General features: G+C 41.4%; 1 protein-coding gene across 1 annotated transcript in view; it reads right to left on the bottom strand.

Annotated features, from left to right (window-relative positions):
* Window positions 1–16,835, bottom strand: part of LOC120558693 (cadherin-4-like) — a 262,013-nt gene that overhangs the window by 28,784 nt on the left and 216,394 nt on the right. The window contains exons 7-10 of the mRNA XM_039799837.1: window positions 16,554–16,698; window positions 13,188–13,360; window positions 9,320–9,457; window positions 3,633–3,818 (exon numbers count right to left, since the gene is read on the bottom strand). Coding sequence (XP_039655771.1) covers window positions 3,633–3,818; window positions 9,320–9,457; window positions 13,188–13,360; window positions 16,554–16,698 — 642 coding nt within the window. The remainder of the gene's footprint in view (window positions 1–3,632; window positions 3,819–9,319; window positions 9,458–13,187; window positions 13,361–16,553; window positions 16,699–16,835) is intronic.

Raw genomic sequence — 16,835 nt, 5'->3', positions numbered from 1 at the left:
CAAACGTTCCCTGGTGCTATTTTGCAGTTTCAGAAAACAATTCCGCCACTGACCAGGAAAAACCTGGTCTAAAGTCAGTGGCGCTAGTCTAAAGTCAGTGGCGCGTTATTCAGATGCTATTTTAGGGGCTCATGCTTGGCCATAACGTAGTGTGTGCACAACGCGCATACACTTTGCTTCTCTCATCTACACGGACGGAGCAGTTCCCATTTTTGCAAACCATACATAATTACAAGGAAAAATATTACTGAAAATGCGCTTCATGCACTTCAGGTGTTTGGATAACATTTCCATGAATCATGGATGTGTTGATGACATAAATGAGGACATATTGGAGGACTTAAGGAGACGTGATTGGACACTCCGGCGGGATCTGGTCCGGGAGTGGCAATGATGCTCCTGGTGGAGCGGGTGGACGGAGATGGAGTGGGGGGAGGAGGAAGAGGCACAACAGGAGCAGGTGGTGCGTTTGGAGGCCCACGCTCCATGGCTGCAGCAATCCTCTCCAGACTTGAGGAGATTCGCCCGAGAGGCCGCAGCAACATCGGCACCCGGTCAAGACAGGCATTTATTAATTTGCGCAAGAGTCATTTATCCCGCCGGTATAATAGCAATAGCGCCCACAAAGCTACTTGCGTTTCACGTTTTATACTTGCGTTTCAGATATAAAGAAAGAAATAGGGACCCTGGAGTTAAACAATGAAGTCCCTTAATTTTAAATTTTTTTTAAAATCAGCATATACTGTAATTATACAGCAAATAGACACAATAACATGAACAACTTTTAAGACAATCCAGTATAACCCCATCTCCTACTGAAGCCTCCAAAATATCATTTAAATGGTATTTATTGCAGAGTTATCATTGTTTTGGACTGTATTTATCATGCCCTCTTGTGTATATATCATTTTATCTTACTTTTTCAGTGGGAAAAATAAATTCATCTTTATGTCAAAATAAATATTCTTTACTTGAAGCTACAGTCTTAATTATTGATTTACAGGTAAAAAGAGTCGAGCCTTTTCCTCATCTTACAGTCAGTGATTATTATTATTAGTAGTATTATTATCATAACTTTTTATGAGCATACCACGTCAAGTATTGATGCATATATTACGCTGAATATAGTGTGAAAACTCCTGTCAACATTTCTCTTTTGTGGCTGGGGAATATGCGTTGAACCTTGTTGATGATAAAGGACATAATAAATGAACAGATGCCGTGTCTAGTGTTCCTCTGATGAATTGGACCGATATTGTCTCTAAACACACACACACACACACACACACACACACACACACACACACACACACACACACACACACACACACAGAAGAAGCAGCAGGGCTTAGACTATTCATAGGGTGCTGTCATGGCTCTGCCTTTTGAGTGTGTGTGTGTGTGTGTGTGTGTGTGTGTGTGTGTGTGTGTGTGTGTGTGTGTGTGTACTCTACAGGGGTTTTTACCAGCTGAGCCTAAACCAGAGTGACAGTTCCGTGCTCTCCTAATGAAGACTACACGATCAGGTTCAAATGACAACAACAACAAGCAGGGAAATAAAAAAGAGAACAAATACAGTGTTGGTAGGTCCTGCTGGCACATTTCTAAATAGGCGGGTGATGATTAATACCGAAGGGTAGTGTCTGTGGTGTTTGATGGTGATGTTAATGTTTTTGAGCACATCTGTATGTTGCATTGCCGGAGTGTTATCAGTGGACAGTGTGGCAGCACAGCTATGCTGATAAAAAAAATAAATATTCTTAATCAGGCTGCATGGTTGACAAGGGCACTAGAGCGTATGTTTGCTTGTTGTTACAGTTTGTATGTGTTTGCAGAATGCACGTAGATACGAGTAAATACAAGCACATAGATGTGTATTGGTGTGTGACCCCACTGGTGCACTGGGAACCCATTTACAGGCAAACCACGCTCAAGTCTCTTTGATCAACAGCCAGTGGTATTCAGAGCACAGGGGGGTCGAGAGTATACTGTAGCTGTAGGCTAGCTAAAACACGCATACATACTCAGACACACACCCTGAGGGAAGCCAGAGGGGTGAGAGGTCAACAACACGGCTTCCATCTTTTGCCCATGAGCCATCACATCTTACATCTCCTCTGTATCGCTTCACTCGTTCCTCTCTTTCCCTCTTACTTAATTTGTGCTGCCGGACTCTAACTTCCCACCCCCTCGTCTTCTCTGAGTCTGCACCTCCCAATCCTCGGAAATCTGTCCTCGCCTCACTTCTCTCCTCCTCTCCACTTCCCCTGTCATCTTTCCTGTTTATCATAAGCTGTGATTTACATATTGTAATGACTCATTTGAACCAAGTGGCTCTGTTTGTGTATTTTCATGCATGCTTGTTTGTTTACTGGCTCTATTACCGTGTGGCAAAATGAGAATGCGTCTCATAAACTCCCCAGAGAACAGCATAAATGTGTGACATGTTCTGGTTAAGAACTCAGCCCTTGTTTACAGAAGAGCCCAGGTCCCTTGTGAGAGATTGGCGAATACCTGGGAGTCAGTGTGATCTTATATGTCTGTACTAGCAGCCTCAGATGCCTTGGTAAAAATAGGAACGCCAAGGTAGCACCTTCTTATGGCTTCTTGACTTTACCTATATTGAGTCTGATGTGAACCATTCCGGCTCCCTTTTCGCGGAGCAAGCTAAAGCCCCTCTGTTTACTTGTTGAGTCTGTTTCTCGTTTCTTCCCAGGGGGTGTCCTGTCTCTTATTTTATGATTTCCTGATAACCTCCCACGGGTCTCTATAAAAGCTCACGGCTACCCGCGTGGCTGCTGAATTTTACACCAGGGAGTGAGAGGAAGGGATTATAAAAGGCAGTCATCTAGAGATAATGAAGAGAAGCAAAATGCCAATGCTCATTGCTCAGGGTGCTGTGGGAATTACGGGGTGATGTTATTGCTATTTTATAAACATTATTGTAGGATGTGAGATGTGATTTGCAGTAGTCAGATGCACGAGGAGAATACCTCTGGGTCCTCAGGGTCACGCGAATAAATAAGTTATTTCTACATGCGACATGATAAGCACATTTATAGTGAGCCATTCATGGATGAACACAGAAATACAAATGCTAAAGGGCATTCAACAAGACACATCTACACACTTTACACTCAGAATATAAGCTGAATATCATACTAGAGAGTTTTATTCTGTTGTCTATTTCCTGTATTTTTTTCTGCAAATGGGTTAAAAACCTCTCAACAACCTCTGTCTTAGAGGTTGAACACAAACACACCCGGTTGTTACAAGACATAGTTTTGTTGCTGTCGTTTACCACAGCAGCTAGAACATTATGAGTGTATAAAAACCGTTGCCTTTGTAATTGAGAAATCAATACCTAATTTGCTACAGTGGCCAGCCATTGTGTTTAAGTCTGTGTGTGAGTGTATGAGCTGTTTCTAAAGGGCGTAGCGGCCTCCAATCTCTCATTTGGACATAAGGGGGCATATGAAAGGCAAAAAACCCATGGCCATCATGTCCCCATTTAACCCTGTAGTCTATTATTATTATTGCTTGTGCTTAAATCTAGAGGGGATCGGACAGCCAGCACAGAAAAGGAGATGATAGTTTTAAGATGACCATGTTCTGATAGGCTGTCGTCTTACCTTCACCACGGTGACCATGCCATCGTTGGTGACAGGGTCAGTGCGGATAGTGAAGTGCCCAGATGGGTCTCCACTGATGATCCTGTAGATGGCGTTCCAGTTCGGCGAGTGCGGTTGGTCAGCATCTATCACTGTCAGATTAGCCACCACAAGATCCACTCGGTTCTCTGGGACCTCACCGGAAAACTGCAGAAAGTAAAACATTACTTTGTGATCTGTTGCTTCAGTATATCTTTATTGCGACTGTAGCTGAGGTCTTTTGGGATCCATTGAGCCGTTTGAATGTGGCAATGTCTACAAATCTCGCATTTCCATTTTTGTCTTTATAGAGGCAGTCCTCCTTTCAGGTTTTAAGGTAGAGTATGTTTAATTATCTCCCTTTTACCACAGCTGAGTAGTAAACAAGCAGTAAAGCACAGTTTCACACCAGCAAGCACATGCACACAGGGGTGTTGTTCCAGTTCCAGTGCTTTTTTCGGCATTCCCAGCACCCATCCTTAACAAGCAAAAATATTTCATACATTTGAAAGCCAGAGTGACAAAGGAGAAAAGAATGGATGAACAGAAAGGAGCCAGCAGTGGGGAGGGTTAAAACAGCTGTTTGAGTGTATATGACTGGCTTTTAGTTGTCCCCTTGCTGTACAAACACATGTGCATTGTCCTGATAAGCCTGATGAGGAGTGAGCCGCTGTCTGTCATATGTCTGTTATGGTGGGGATTGATCAAAGCTGTACAGGCTCAGGGGATAAAGCCCACAAAGACGAACCAACAATAGCAACGACTGCACCGCTACGCTGTAAAACACAATTCGACCACAGCCCCACCTACACGGACAACCCATCAACTCGTAAACCAATGACGTGGAGTCAGAAGGTGAGCATGTTGGCGTGTCTGCATCTCATCTGGAGGCAACAGGCATGTAGCATCATACGGTTACCGTGTCACCATGGGTAACAGGCGTGGAAGAGCCACTGAGCCGCTTATGTGAGTGTAGGATATCAAAGAGCAAAGCCCCAGACCAAACACTCAAACAGACCATAATACCCTGCCTGGCAACCCTCGCATCACCCAGCAAACAGCCGACAGCAGCGGGCAGATTAGGGGGCTGTGTCTGGAGAGCTGTTCAGAGACTCAATGACATTCTTAAGACAACAGACAAGTCCGGGTGGTCCTGATGCACTGCCTGCATTGGATAAGTAGGCAGGCTGTCGTACGTTTGTGTCAGACTAAGTGTGTGTATGTGTGTGCTTAAGCGGTTTATTACTGTGGTTTGGTTCAGGGACTCCCTGATGCCAATTCAATAAAATCAAACTTCAGAGATGGCTTTTGAGCTCCTAAGGCCCTTGAGCATCTTCTTTCGCAGCAGCAGCAGCAGCACAATAACAAGTAAGGACAAGGGTTAACCAGACATGATGGAAGACTTTGATGGGTCCACCACAACTCTTATTATCAATACCCCAGTTTAAGATTTCTTCTCTCATTAGCTCTTTATAGGGTGGGTGGGGTTACTTGAGGCATCCAGAGCTTGAGTAATAAAAGTCTTGTTTATTTTTCCCATTGGAAATCTTACATGGCATGGCAGTTTTTTTAATTCGCTACACAAAAAGTATATCATCAGTACAATCACTTAGCTAATTCATTTTTAGACAGTTCACTGCAAGTAATGGTGAAACTTACAAGATCTGCAAATACCAACTTTAGGAGGCACAGGAAGTCAACTATGAGCCCTATTGAATTTAGCAGTAAATACCCTCCAATCACTGAAATTAAATCATCTGTGCTTTCAAAATGCAATGCTGAAGTGTTCAGAGCATGCTTGAGTTCTAAACTTTTGAATATTTGATCTGATTTAGATACTGTAGTATTAAATGCCATTCAACATACAAAAGTAAAACAAATAAGGTTGTGGACTGCAGTGGATGTAAGCATTTAAGGACAAAATAGCATTTATCTACTGAGAAAGATAATCTTTAGAAGAAAGAAAATGGCATTTGCAAGTTTCTGGGGCTAAAAGGGGGGCAAGGGGTGGCACCCCCTGGTGCCCCCCCACCAATCCATTGGACTGGAGTGCTGTCAATCTGACAATTGTGATTTCCATTGGATCAGAGCACTGTCACTTGGCTGCCCGTTCTGCCAATCTTCCTAGCCCTTGTCACATGATCAATTAATCTGTCCATGATGACTATCCAAAATTCTGATACCATGGAACTAGCACTGGAATGTTTTTTTTTTAAAGGGAGACTGAGTCAAAAATGTGTAATATATTCGGATATACAATTTTTGTGAAATTCATAATGAGTGTTATGTGTTTTATTTAGCAGAATTACATTGTGTTTTTCTATCCTATCCAAAATTTCTAAGATTTTAAATGTTGTATTCTGATGAAATGCAAAATGATTTTTTTTCACAGATTATCTGTCTCATTCACTACTGTGACGATATAGCAACAGTTTTAGCAAATATGACAAAATGTTACCAACTGAACCTTAAACTTTCAAATGAGAATTTAAAGTGAATATCTTTTTCTTTTTTTTTTTTCTTCTGTGGTGTCTTTCAGCAGAGATTTTCTTTGATCAGGTTTTTTTTTCTAAGATACTGTATCTTGTCCCCAACTCCTGGACTAAAGAAAAGGAGGTGTATACAATTTGATTGTGATTGGCACAGAGTCCAGTTGGCTTTCTCCCAGCACTTGACAAAACACCTCTTGCCAACACACTCACCTTTCTGTCACTATTTTGGCAGTGGGAAAAGACTAAAGGAGGCAAAGAGAGGTGAGAGGAGAAGTGACAGGGAACTTCATCATAGGAACTTTGTGAGGATGGTAAAGGAAGTAGGCCATGGGTGTAGGTCTCCCTACACGTAACTACAGAACATCCTATTCCATGTGAGATACACTTGTCCTTGCAGTACTGTATGCAGAAACAAAAAAGAGATAAATAACTTTTTTTATTTTATCTCATCTACTGTATCTGCATCACAGAAATAATGCAAAGGATGTACGCAACATAGAATAAGCACCCAAAGCCTTCATAACTGTACACATGCATCACCCTTTGCTGCCTTGAAAAATAGGGCAGCCTCTGATAGGTGTGATGAAATTTTAATTATCAACATTAAAGACAGATTCCCCAAACTTTATATCAAACTTTATAATTCTGGGACACGTTGAAAGATCTATGGGGTTTATTGCAAACGCTAAATATTTGCATAATGGCCTGCATTCTCAACAAAATGGCTTTTATGTTATCCTACCACTAAAATGGTTGATTTATGAAGGTAGTGGGTAAAAGCGTTCTGCTCATCGTGGCTCCAAAACCTCCACTAAAGTTTGTCATCAATACCCATGATAGTATTAATACTTATACTTCCCTCTCTGGCGATGATGGAAATGCACTTAAACATGGTGGAATACAGTTAGAGAATATCAATTTATTACTGGCCACTATCATCAATACGCCACCATAGAGAATCCTAAATCAGGGGAGGATGCCGAGTCAGGAAAGGCCTTTGATTTACAACAGGGGACGTCTATGCTTTATCACTGCCGCTGTAGAAAATAGCTCCTGTGACCAAATAATCCTTCATTTTTTCTCCTCTCCCCATCATTCTCTCATCATCTTTTCCATTTTTTCGTCTTGGACTTTACATGGTGGTCCACTCATCAACTCCTCCTCCCTCTTTGTTCTCTTTTTGCTCCCCATCTCCTTTGTGTGTATCTTTTTTCTTCCTTCTGCCCCCTCTCTGTACATTTCCTGCTGTGTGTGATGTAGCAGCTCTCTGATGATCTCTATGGCTGACACATGCTTACCGCCAGCGCTAACTCATCATCATAAGGGTTTTAATACCCCCCAGGGCAAATGCTAATGCTAACTCTTTTGCTACCACCTCAAAGAGCCGAGTCTGTACTGTAGTGCTGATACTGCCTCAGCCGCTTTCCCTGCAGTTGCAGAGCTAAGCAACAGGCTCGTGCTCTCATTGCTGCTGATAGCAAAGTACACATGCTGAATAATTCTGACACCTGAAGCCAAACTGACACCTCGAAAGAATTTTCATCATAACATGCAACCGGAATGCAGTCACGCCAACTCCACTTTTGACCATCTTTACCTCTAAACAAATACATGTCTCTTCCACATCAAATAAAACTGTGACTCTGTGAATTTAATTAAAAACCATCCAAATAATAGCTCAGAATTATTTTTCACTTTCCAGCAGCCGGTGAGAAATACCGCTGCCATGTCAGCCGTTCCACCTGCATATCTAAACATTTAACAGCACTGAGACAAACGACTAGAGCAGGGGTTGGCAACCTTTTTGATATGAAGTGCCCTTTTCAACATTTCTTGTTTATTAGTGTGCCATTAAGTTTTTTTAAACATTAAGTTTAATTATGACATCACATCAAAATGTAATATCCAGGGAATCTGTAATTTTATTCCATAGCAACATTTGATAACATTTATTTCTCATAATCAGGACCCTGTAATTATTATTATTGTATATTATTATTATGATTATGGAAACATGGTTTTAGTATGCAGCGTCCTGACTGGTGGAAAATGGGCTGACAAAAATATCACTGTCAAAGAGCCTGAAGCGAAAAGTTGACGTAGAAAAGCCCAGCTTTAATGATGAATGGACTGATAAGCAGGTCCTGTATACCTCATTTTCAATGAAACGATGCTGTGGCAAAATAATAATAACCCAACCAGCATCATTATCAAGAATGAAGAACACAACATAACGATTGCGTCATTCACGTGCATATTAAGTAGCCACATGTATTTGTTTTGGTCTTATAATGCGTCCATATTTACCGCTCCAGCGGAGAGGATGGTTTCTTGAGCCAGCTTAAGTTTATAAGAATTTGTCCAAATCTCAAGATTCCCTGCAAACTAAGATAAACAGACTACAAACCGACAGCTTTTGTTTTAGCTTGTTTTGTAAAAATGTGCTATTTGCAGAGTAGAGCTGTGTTTGTGTAAAACAGCGCGGCGGACAAGAGTGGACTGAGCAGATGCGCAACTGTGAACGTTGTAATTTGGCATGATTTCAACACATCAATAACATTCTTGCACACATATTGCCAGCATGCCATTGGTTAAGGTCCCGCGTGCCCATGGTGGCACGCGTGCCTAAGGTTGCCGACCCCTGGACTAGAGTAAAGATTAAGTCAAGAGAGAGTGGGATAAATTGAAGTAAACTTTTGAACACTAAATCTCTCGCTTCACTTATTATTACATACAGTACATTACTTTGGACTTTTAATTTTTACCTTGCTCTCAATAATGTCCTTCTGTAATGTAATCATCATTTTAAATATCACTATTACGTGTGTGTGTGTGTGTGTGTGTGTGTTTGTGTGTATGTGTGTGCATCCTTTACAAAGCAAGTACCATTTGCCTTTCATAACCCTCCTTCACTGTCCTTGTGTAAATCTCCCTTTGTAAGGACATAACAGTGTTGTAGTCCTTCCTTCTTTCCTTATTCCATCCCTCCCTCCCTTTTCATTCTCTTTTCCATATCTTCCTCCTTCCCTCTCTTCTTTAATGTCTGTCACTGTCAAGCCTTTTCTATTTCTTTTACTCCAACATATTAATCATTTCCACCCTCTTCTTTGAACCCAGAAGCCTGTCCACCTCCAAATTGTTACCCTTTCCCCACTCCTCTTATTTGTAGCAACTCACAGTTCTGGATGTCAGCATGGGAGGGTTGTCGTTGATGTCGGTGACAGTTATTATGGCAGTGGCTGTGTTGGAAAGCCCAAAGTTCAGGTTGCCCTCCATGTCCGTGGCCTGCACGATGATTGTATACTGGGACACTTTCTGTAAAAAGTCAGAAAAAAAAACAGATTGTGCAGTTATTTATCTGTAAAAAGCCTTCTCTTCCTCCAGTCTACAGCAAAAGCCACAGCGTTGGCTCCCAGAGGAAAGAAAAAGCTGAGCTTGTGTTCTCTTCTATAGGAGCTGTCCATGGTCTTATTTGAAACACAGAATCACAAGGCTGAAGTCTTTCATTCGACTGAGTTGAAACCTCGTCAGAACGTTTCCAGACTTCACACCGTCTGAAGGCTACACTGTGAAGCCTCCCCATGGGTATGTCATCAAAGATGTTATTCAATGCCACCGATGGACATATGTGAAGACAATGATCCAACTGACAGAGATTAATAGACTATCTTTGGAGCAATAACAGGAGGGAATGATAAATGCCATTTCATCTTTTGAAATGACAGTGTACTTTTTTTGTCACGTTTTTGTTGTACTTCACTCCCTCTCTTTGCCAGCATCCTCTGTCTCTTCTTCTGTCCCACGGTGCAGTTAATGGGCTGCAGGAAGGATGGAGCCCGGGAGCCGACTGTCTGGGTAATGTGTCCCGTCAGTGAGATTCCCAATTACATTCCCAGTGTCTCTCTCACCTGCTAATTACCGAGTAAATATCCCAATTAGGCCAGGACGCCACATCAGGAGGATTAGACAGCTCCTCTCAGTTCCTCTCATCTTGATGCTAGATGAGATGCTGAACTCCAACCTTGTACACACACTCTCATTAACACCTGTATGTACACACACACACACACACACACACACACACACACACACACACACACACACACACACACACACACACACACACACACACACACACACACACACACACACACACACCATGTCTCTTTCTCCATATATTGTTCAGAGGCAGTGCTTGCCTGGCTGTTCCATCAGCCAGTGTACAGCGTGTACACAACACTCTCACTAATTAGACAAGGGAGTAATTATGTAGAGCTTCCCTGAACCTCTCAGCATTGCAACAACACTGCAGCATACCCAGCTTCCTCTAGAGGACTGAGGTCTGTTACTGTCAACAAGCTGTTAAAAGTCCACTGCAGACCAGTAGAAACCTTTAAAAGAGAATCAGTGTGGGAGTTTATAAAGGAGAGGAAGAAAACATTTCAAAAGTGAAGAACAGAGGAGAAGATAAGAGATAGTGGGGGATGCAGCCAAGGCCCAAGGGAGGACTACCAAAAATAGATGCTTGTGTTGTTTTTTTTGTAACACCTAATACCTCTAACACCCCAGCCCAAGAAAGGAAGGGAGATGCAGAAACTTTCAAAGTTTCAAAGGACCAAAGTGCTGACTAAAAGTGGACCATGGAAGCACCGCAGTGTGCTGTGTAGCATCTTTCTGTGAAGTTTATGAACAATACATAAGCTGCAATTTTTTTCCTGCAAGTTTTGAGACTTCTTATCTGCTTTATAAGAAAAAAAGTTGCAAGCATGTATTTTGTATGCTACAGAAACAGTGTTTAAGTGTGCACTCATTAATGCATTCATAAAATGTATGCACAATTATTAGACAACATAACGTGGAGAAATAGATCCATGTACTTGTCTGTGCACATATGGTGTGTATGAGTGTATTGTGCTCTTTTACATCTGTCTTTGTGTGGACCAATTTAAGATTTAGAACTTGAGAGTGAAGGCATTTTTGGAAAGTGAAGACATCTTGGCTGGTTCTCACTTCTTCAAAGGGCTGTTTGATTGCTAAGACTTGGCCTTAAAGTTATAATTAGCTTTAGGCCAAGATTAGCTTCCGGGTTGGGGTTAGACATGTAGTTGTGATGGTTAAAGGTTAGAGAAGCAGACTTGTAACCCTCTTCCACTATCCCCACCCCATTTACACAATGCAAGGTGGATACGTTATCTGGATGCATCATGTGACCTTTGCATTTACACAGTATTAAACAAAAAACATGCTTGTTATCTCGATTCTCCGCCTCATTGTGATCAGTTAATATCAAATTATATAGGCAGAGCTGGCAGATTTATCAACAAACATGGCGCATCCCAGGTCAAGGGAAGCATTGCTGCTGGGCTCGACTTATTGTTCCTTTGCTGAAGTAAATGGTAAATGGACTGCACTTATATAGCGCTTTTCTTCCTTAATGGACAGCACTTTAGCCTCCCATTCACCCACTCACACACATACCGCTGGCGATGGAGCTGCCACGCAAGACGCTGGCCTGCCCAGTGTCTTGCCCGAATTCACTTCGACATGTGGACAGGAAGAAGCCAAGTTCTCGAAGCCTAGGGAACATCTTCAAATTACTTGTTTTGTCTGAGCAACAGTCCAAAACCCAAAGATATTCCATGTATAATGATATACTGTTAAACAGAGAAAAGCCAATAATCCTCACATATTTTTCTGTTGATCAATGAATTAACTAATTGTTTTAAAAACTACTTACAGTACAATTTATTTCTCCTTATCCAGATAACATATCCTGATATAGATTGCATATTAAGGCCAAGTGTGAACAGGATCTTTATTTGGCTGGTGAAAGTGAAAGGGCAGTGCTTGCCCCTCCCTCAATATACCCAGTGAGGTGCCTTTGAGCAAAGCCCTTAACCCAAATCTGGAGAAGCTCAGTGGCCAACAGATCACATTGACATTGTACTGGACTTCTTCCAGGTGTTAATGTGTGTAACGCAGTGACTGTGAGCAGGGTGTTCCTGAAAAAGAGAGCTCTTAGTGTAGTATCACTTAGAGCCCTTGGGTAAATATAGGTTAGTAAAAGTTAGGTGCTTTGGATGAATTATGTCTGTATTGCGCTTCACAAGTATAGTTGTACAAACATGCTTATGTGTGTATAGTGAGGGTAGGAGTTTAATCCTACATTAGACTGGCTGGATTAGCAGTAACAGAAGAAAACAGGGTAAAAAATATGCAGCAGTTCAGCTGGGACATTTTGACTCCATGTTCTACTCATACCTCTCTCCCACTCCGTTTGGCACCCTCATGTCTCATCCTGCTTCTCTGTCTCCATCGTCCTATTTCATTGCCAAATTCACATTCACTTCCTCCCAACTTATTGTAATACCCCGTCTGCCCAGCTCTGTTTGTGTTCAATTGCTCCCTTCAGTTTCTCCCCGCTCAATTGCTTGTGTTTTATCGAGTGTAGATGTGATTATATGGGCTTTTGTGTTTGTCTGACAGGTGTCAAGGGCATTCTATCTCAGATATTTCCACTTTATATTTACCATACACACACACAGACACACAGACACACACACACACACACACACACACACACACACACACACAACACAACGTGAGCAGCCCACTGCAGGGTGATGTGTTGTTAATAGGTCTGTCACTGGTGACAGTTTGGGAGGATGATCTGTCTAGGAGATTTCTTTGCAGAGTTGTCACTGGCACATCCATGTCGCGAGAATAAACACATTTGGATCTTGTCACAACTCCATAAACAAGGTGACCGCAGAAGAAGGCAATTTACTGTAAAAAAGCAGGATGTGTGTGTGTGTGATGACAAATGGCCAGAAAACATTTGAAAGTTGCATCTCAGAGTGTCATCGCAGTAAACAGTGCTGTTAGAAACTGTGGTCCATAAACAAAGATAAAGGTGTTTCATCTGGCCAGCTATATTTCATTCAGACTGCGTGGATACTTCTCAGTTGTTCACAGATTTGCATGATTTTATCTCTGTAAAACATTAAACGTGAATTGTGAACGCTTTGGGACAGAGAAGACCAACCTCTCGATCGAGACCAGGAGCCACAGTCACAATATCTCCAGTCTCACTGTTGATGGTGAACATGTTCGGAATGGGGGTGTGCGGCATCTGGGACAGGATTCGATAGCGCACCATTCCATTAGCTGTGGTGTTGTCGTCACCGTCGAATGCTGACACGTGCATCACATACGTTCCTGATGGAGTAAATAATATTTTTCAACATATACGTCCAAGCAGCTAAAAGCAAGCAAGACTAGGTGACTTTTGAAAAATGAAATAACACAATCCCCCTTTTAGAAAAGAAAAGTGAAACACATCCTTACTCAATTCAATACACTGAGGGTCTTTGCTTCTGCAGTTGCTTATGGTGGATAATGTTAGCTACCTGAGCTAACTTTATATATTATTGTGCACAGTATGTTTGTACAGTATCTGTCACAGATAAACATTGCAATTGTTTTATCACACAAAGGTAAAACAAGCAACTGAAGAGTGCCTCTTGTGGTGGTCACAGTGGCTGCAGTTCAGCAAAAGTTGCATAGTATCAGTTTATTTTTTATAAATATATAATTGTTCCTCCAAAATATATTGACTCACTTTGAAACATTGATCAAGTTGTGCTATTGTGTCATTTACTGGATAGTTTAGAGTGAAATAAAAAGTGGTAGAAGCTAGAAAATGCTCTGTGCACAATACACTACTCTGCTTAATCGACCACCCTGCAAACAGATGTTGATGACAGAATCAGTAGAATAGAATACACTTTATTGTCCCTGAGGTGACTTTGTCTTAGGCATAGTGCTACAATGTGTTGCTTCGCAACACAAACATGTAACAGAAAAAAACATTCTAAAATCAACATAAAAATATAAACATAAGATCAACGAAGCATCTTAGGACATAAAAGAAGGACACATATGACTGTACAGACAATACGTCATCTTAAATAGTAACAGTAATAATTAAAATGCGAAGTGCAAAAAGTGCTGGTGTATTTATTGCACTTATGCTCTGTTGTGCTAAGATTTACATTGGTAATAATCACACTGAATGATTTTGTATTGGTTATAATCACACTGATATTCACGTGTACATAAGTATTACTAATAAACAACCTGGATGTTCCATAATGTTATGTTAATTGATCTTTACAGAATTATGTCCGCAGAAAAATGTTGCACACCTGTTCTGTAAATAACAAAGACTCCAACTACAAGCACTGATAAGTAAATTAAGTAAGTAAATTGTGACTGTCCTGACTGGGGTTCGCAAACATGAACATATAACTGGCTGCCGGTGCATTACAGAGTTGATATGAAAATACTGCTGTTTGTTTATAAATCCTTAAATGGTCTTGCACCAGCTTACTTATCCGAACTGTTAAATCTGAATGAACCTGGTAGGTGTCTACAGTCCACGAGCAACTATAATCTGTCCCAGCCACGCTCGCGTCTAAAGTCAAGAGGGGGCCGTGCCTTCGCTGTTGTTGGTCCTAGGCTGTGGAATAGCCTCCCCGTCTCCTTGAGATCGCTGTCCTCTTTATATGAGTTTAAACTCAAACTAAAGTTTTATCTCTTGGAGCGTGCATTTCTCTAAATTCTTATTTTTATTTATGTTTTCTGCTGTCTGAAGGATGTTTTATTCTATTATCTTTCCTGACTCTTGTTATGTGAAGCACAGTTGTCAACTTCTGTTGTGTTTACTTGTGCTATACAAATAAATAAATGAAATGAAATGAAAAATAGAAAAGACTCCAACTACAAGCACTGATAAATAAATTAAGTAAGTAAATTGTGATCACATTTTATGGCCACATAACATATTTTTCATTCACTTGATAAATTGAACAAATACTGTATAATGTCTACTATTTCTTCTTAACTGACCAAAATGGAAGGCTCTTGTACGTCCTACAAGTAGATTTTGATGACAGGTATTGGTAATCGCATTGTTCTGATAAGGATTACTATGCACAAAAAAATAAGATAATAAACCGTCCAGACGTTTGATAACCCTTGCTTACATTGATTAAATTGTTTAAAACCTGCTCTTTAAATAATAATCACTACAACTACAAGTTAGCACAGACATACTATAGTATATGCAAACTCAGTTCTGTTAGGGAGAAGAAGCCACTATTCTTCCATGAATGCACCACTTGTTTGCTGCCTCCTCACACTCATATAACTCTGTGGGATCACTGCCTGTCACCCAATCTCTCCATCTTTCTCTCTCCTCTCCTTCTCTCGCAGCAGATTCTAATTGCCAGAGATAGTGATATCATGGCAGTGACAGCCCCTGTCCGAGGATAATTGTAACCGCAGCTCCCATTTCAAACTTCATTACATCTCAAAGCAACATTTGTCAATGACTCGGCCACAGGGAGCACTCTAAAAGGCCTCTCAGCGAGACGAGGGGGAAAAAAATGGCAGGAGGGAGAGGAAAAGAGAAATAGAGGACACCATGTTTGGTTTGATTCCAAGTGGAGGGACTCTCAGTCCTCCACCCATTGCCTTTTTTCTAGAGATAGAGGGATAGAGAGAAGGAGATGAAGAATCACAATGTGTCACACATCGCCGGGGTAATTTCATTAAGCTGCACTCTTAGGGGGTTTAATGTGGACCCTTTGTGCGGGCGTCCTAAGTTGTGCCTGACAGGATTAGGTCCCCATAATGACGCTTTAATTTGCAAACTAATTCAAGTCTGTAATTGGCCTTCCATTGAAACCACTGGAGCTCTAAACTCTAAAACTCTCCTTTTTTATGATTATTGTTCAGCTGAATGTCACGCATGCCACAGAGACTTGTCTGCTGTGTGGGGCGAGGCTGAGGGGAAGGGAGTAAAAAAGAAAGAAAAAGAATTTCAGAAAGAAAAGGAAATGAGAACCTGGACGCCTCTTGAGCTCACCTCTGGTGCAATAAACTTTGGCTCATCAGGCTCACACACACACAGAGAGCTCATTGTCTTGATTCTTCCGCTCTGAGGTTAGACATAAAATGACCCACTGGTGCTACAGCGTGGTACATTTAATCCTCAATCTCCTCTCCAGCCTGAGCACCTTCTTTGGTTTATGGCTGCTGCTGCAGCTGGCTAAATGAAAAGCCACTGTAGGAGACAGCTTCTTCGTTGGTCTGCTAAATCAAGGGGAATTGAAAATTCTCTGTCGCGTCAAAGATTCACTGGTGTGGTCATACTTTTAACGACACCAATCTCTCCTGATAAACTCATCGCTCTTCCTACGCCCACCCATATCCAAACACTTCACCCCTCCAAACATTTCTTTAATCTTTTTAAATAAACACTTGTCTCCTGTAATTAATCCTGCTTCATACTGTACTTCTTGTTTCGTCCATCCATCAATCCATCCATCCATCCATGCTTCATTACCTGGTTTAGAGCCTTCATCCACAGAGCCATTGTAGACCTGGTTTTTGAACTCAGGTCTGTTGTCATTCATGTCGATGACAAAGATGTACAGATCGATGGGGTTCTCAACCTGGTTCCCATTCATGTCCACTGCATGGGCTCGCAGCTGGGAGACACAAAACCACAAGAAATGAGGTAAGGTTATAACCATTATGGGAGCAGGAAGTAATGCACTGATAAATAATGTATGATGAGTATGTGATGAGTGCTTGTATTGGTTTTATGAGGAAAATTATTCATGTT

Source organism: Perca fluviatilis, chromosome 5 (genome assembly GCF_010015445.1).
Source record: "Perca fluviatilis chromosome 5, GENO_Pfluv_1.0, whole genome shotgun sequence".
Taxonomy (NCBI): domain Eukaryota; kingdom Metazoa; phylum Chordata; class Actinopteri; order Perciformes; family Percidae; genus Perca; species Perca fluviatilis.
This window is presented reverse-complemented; position numbering and strand designations above follow the sequence as displayed.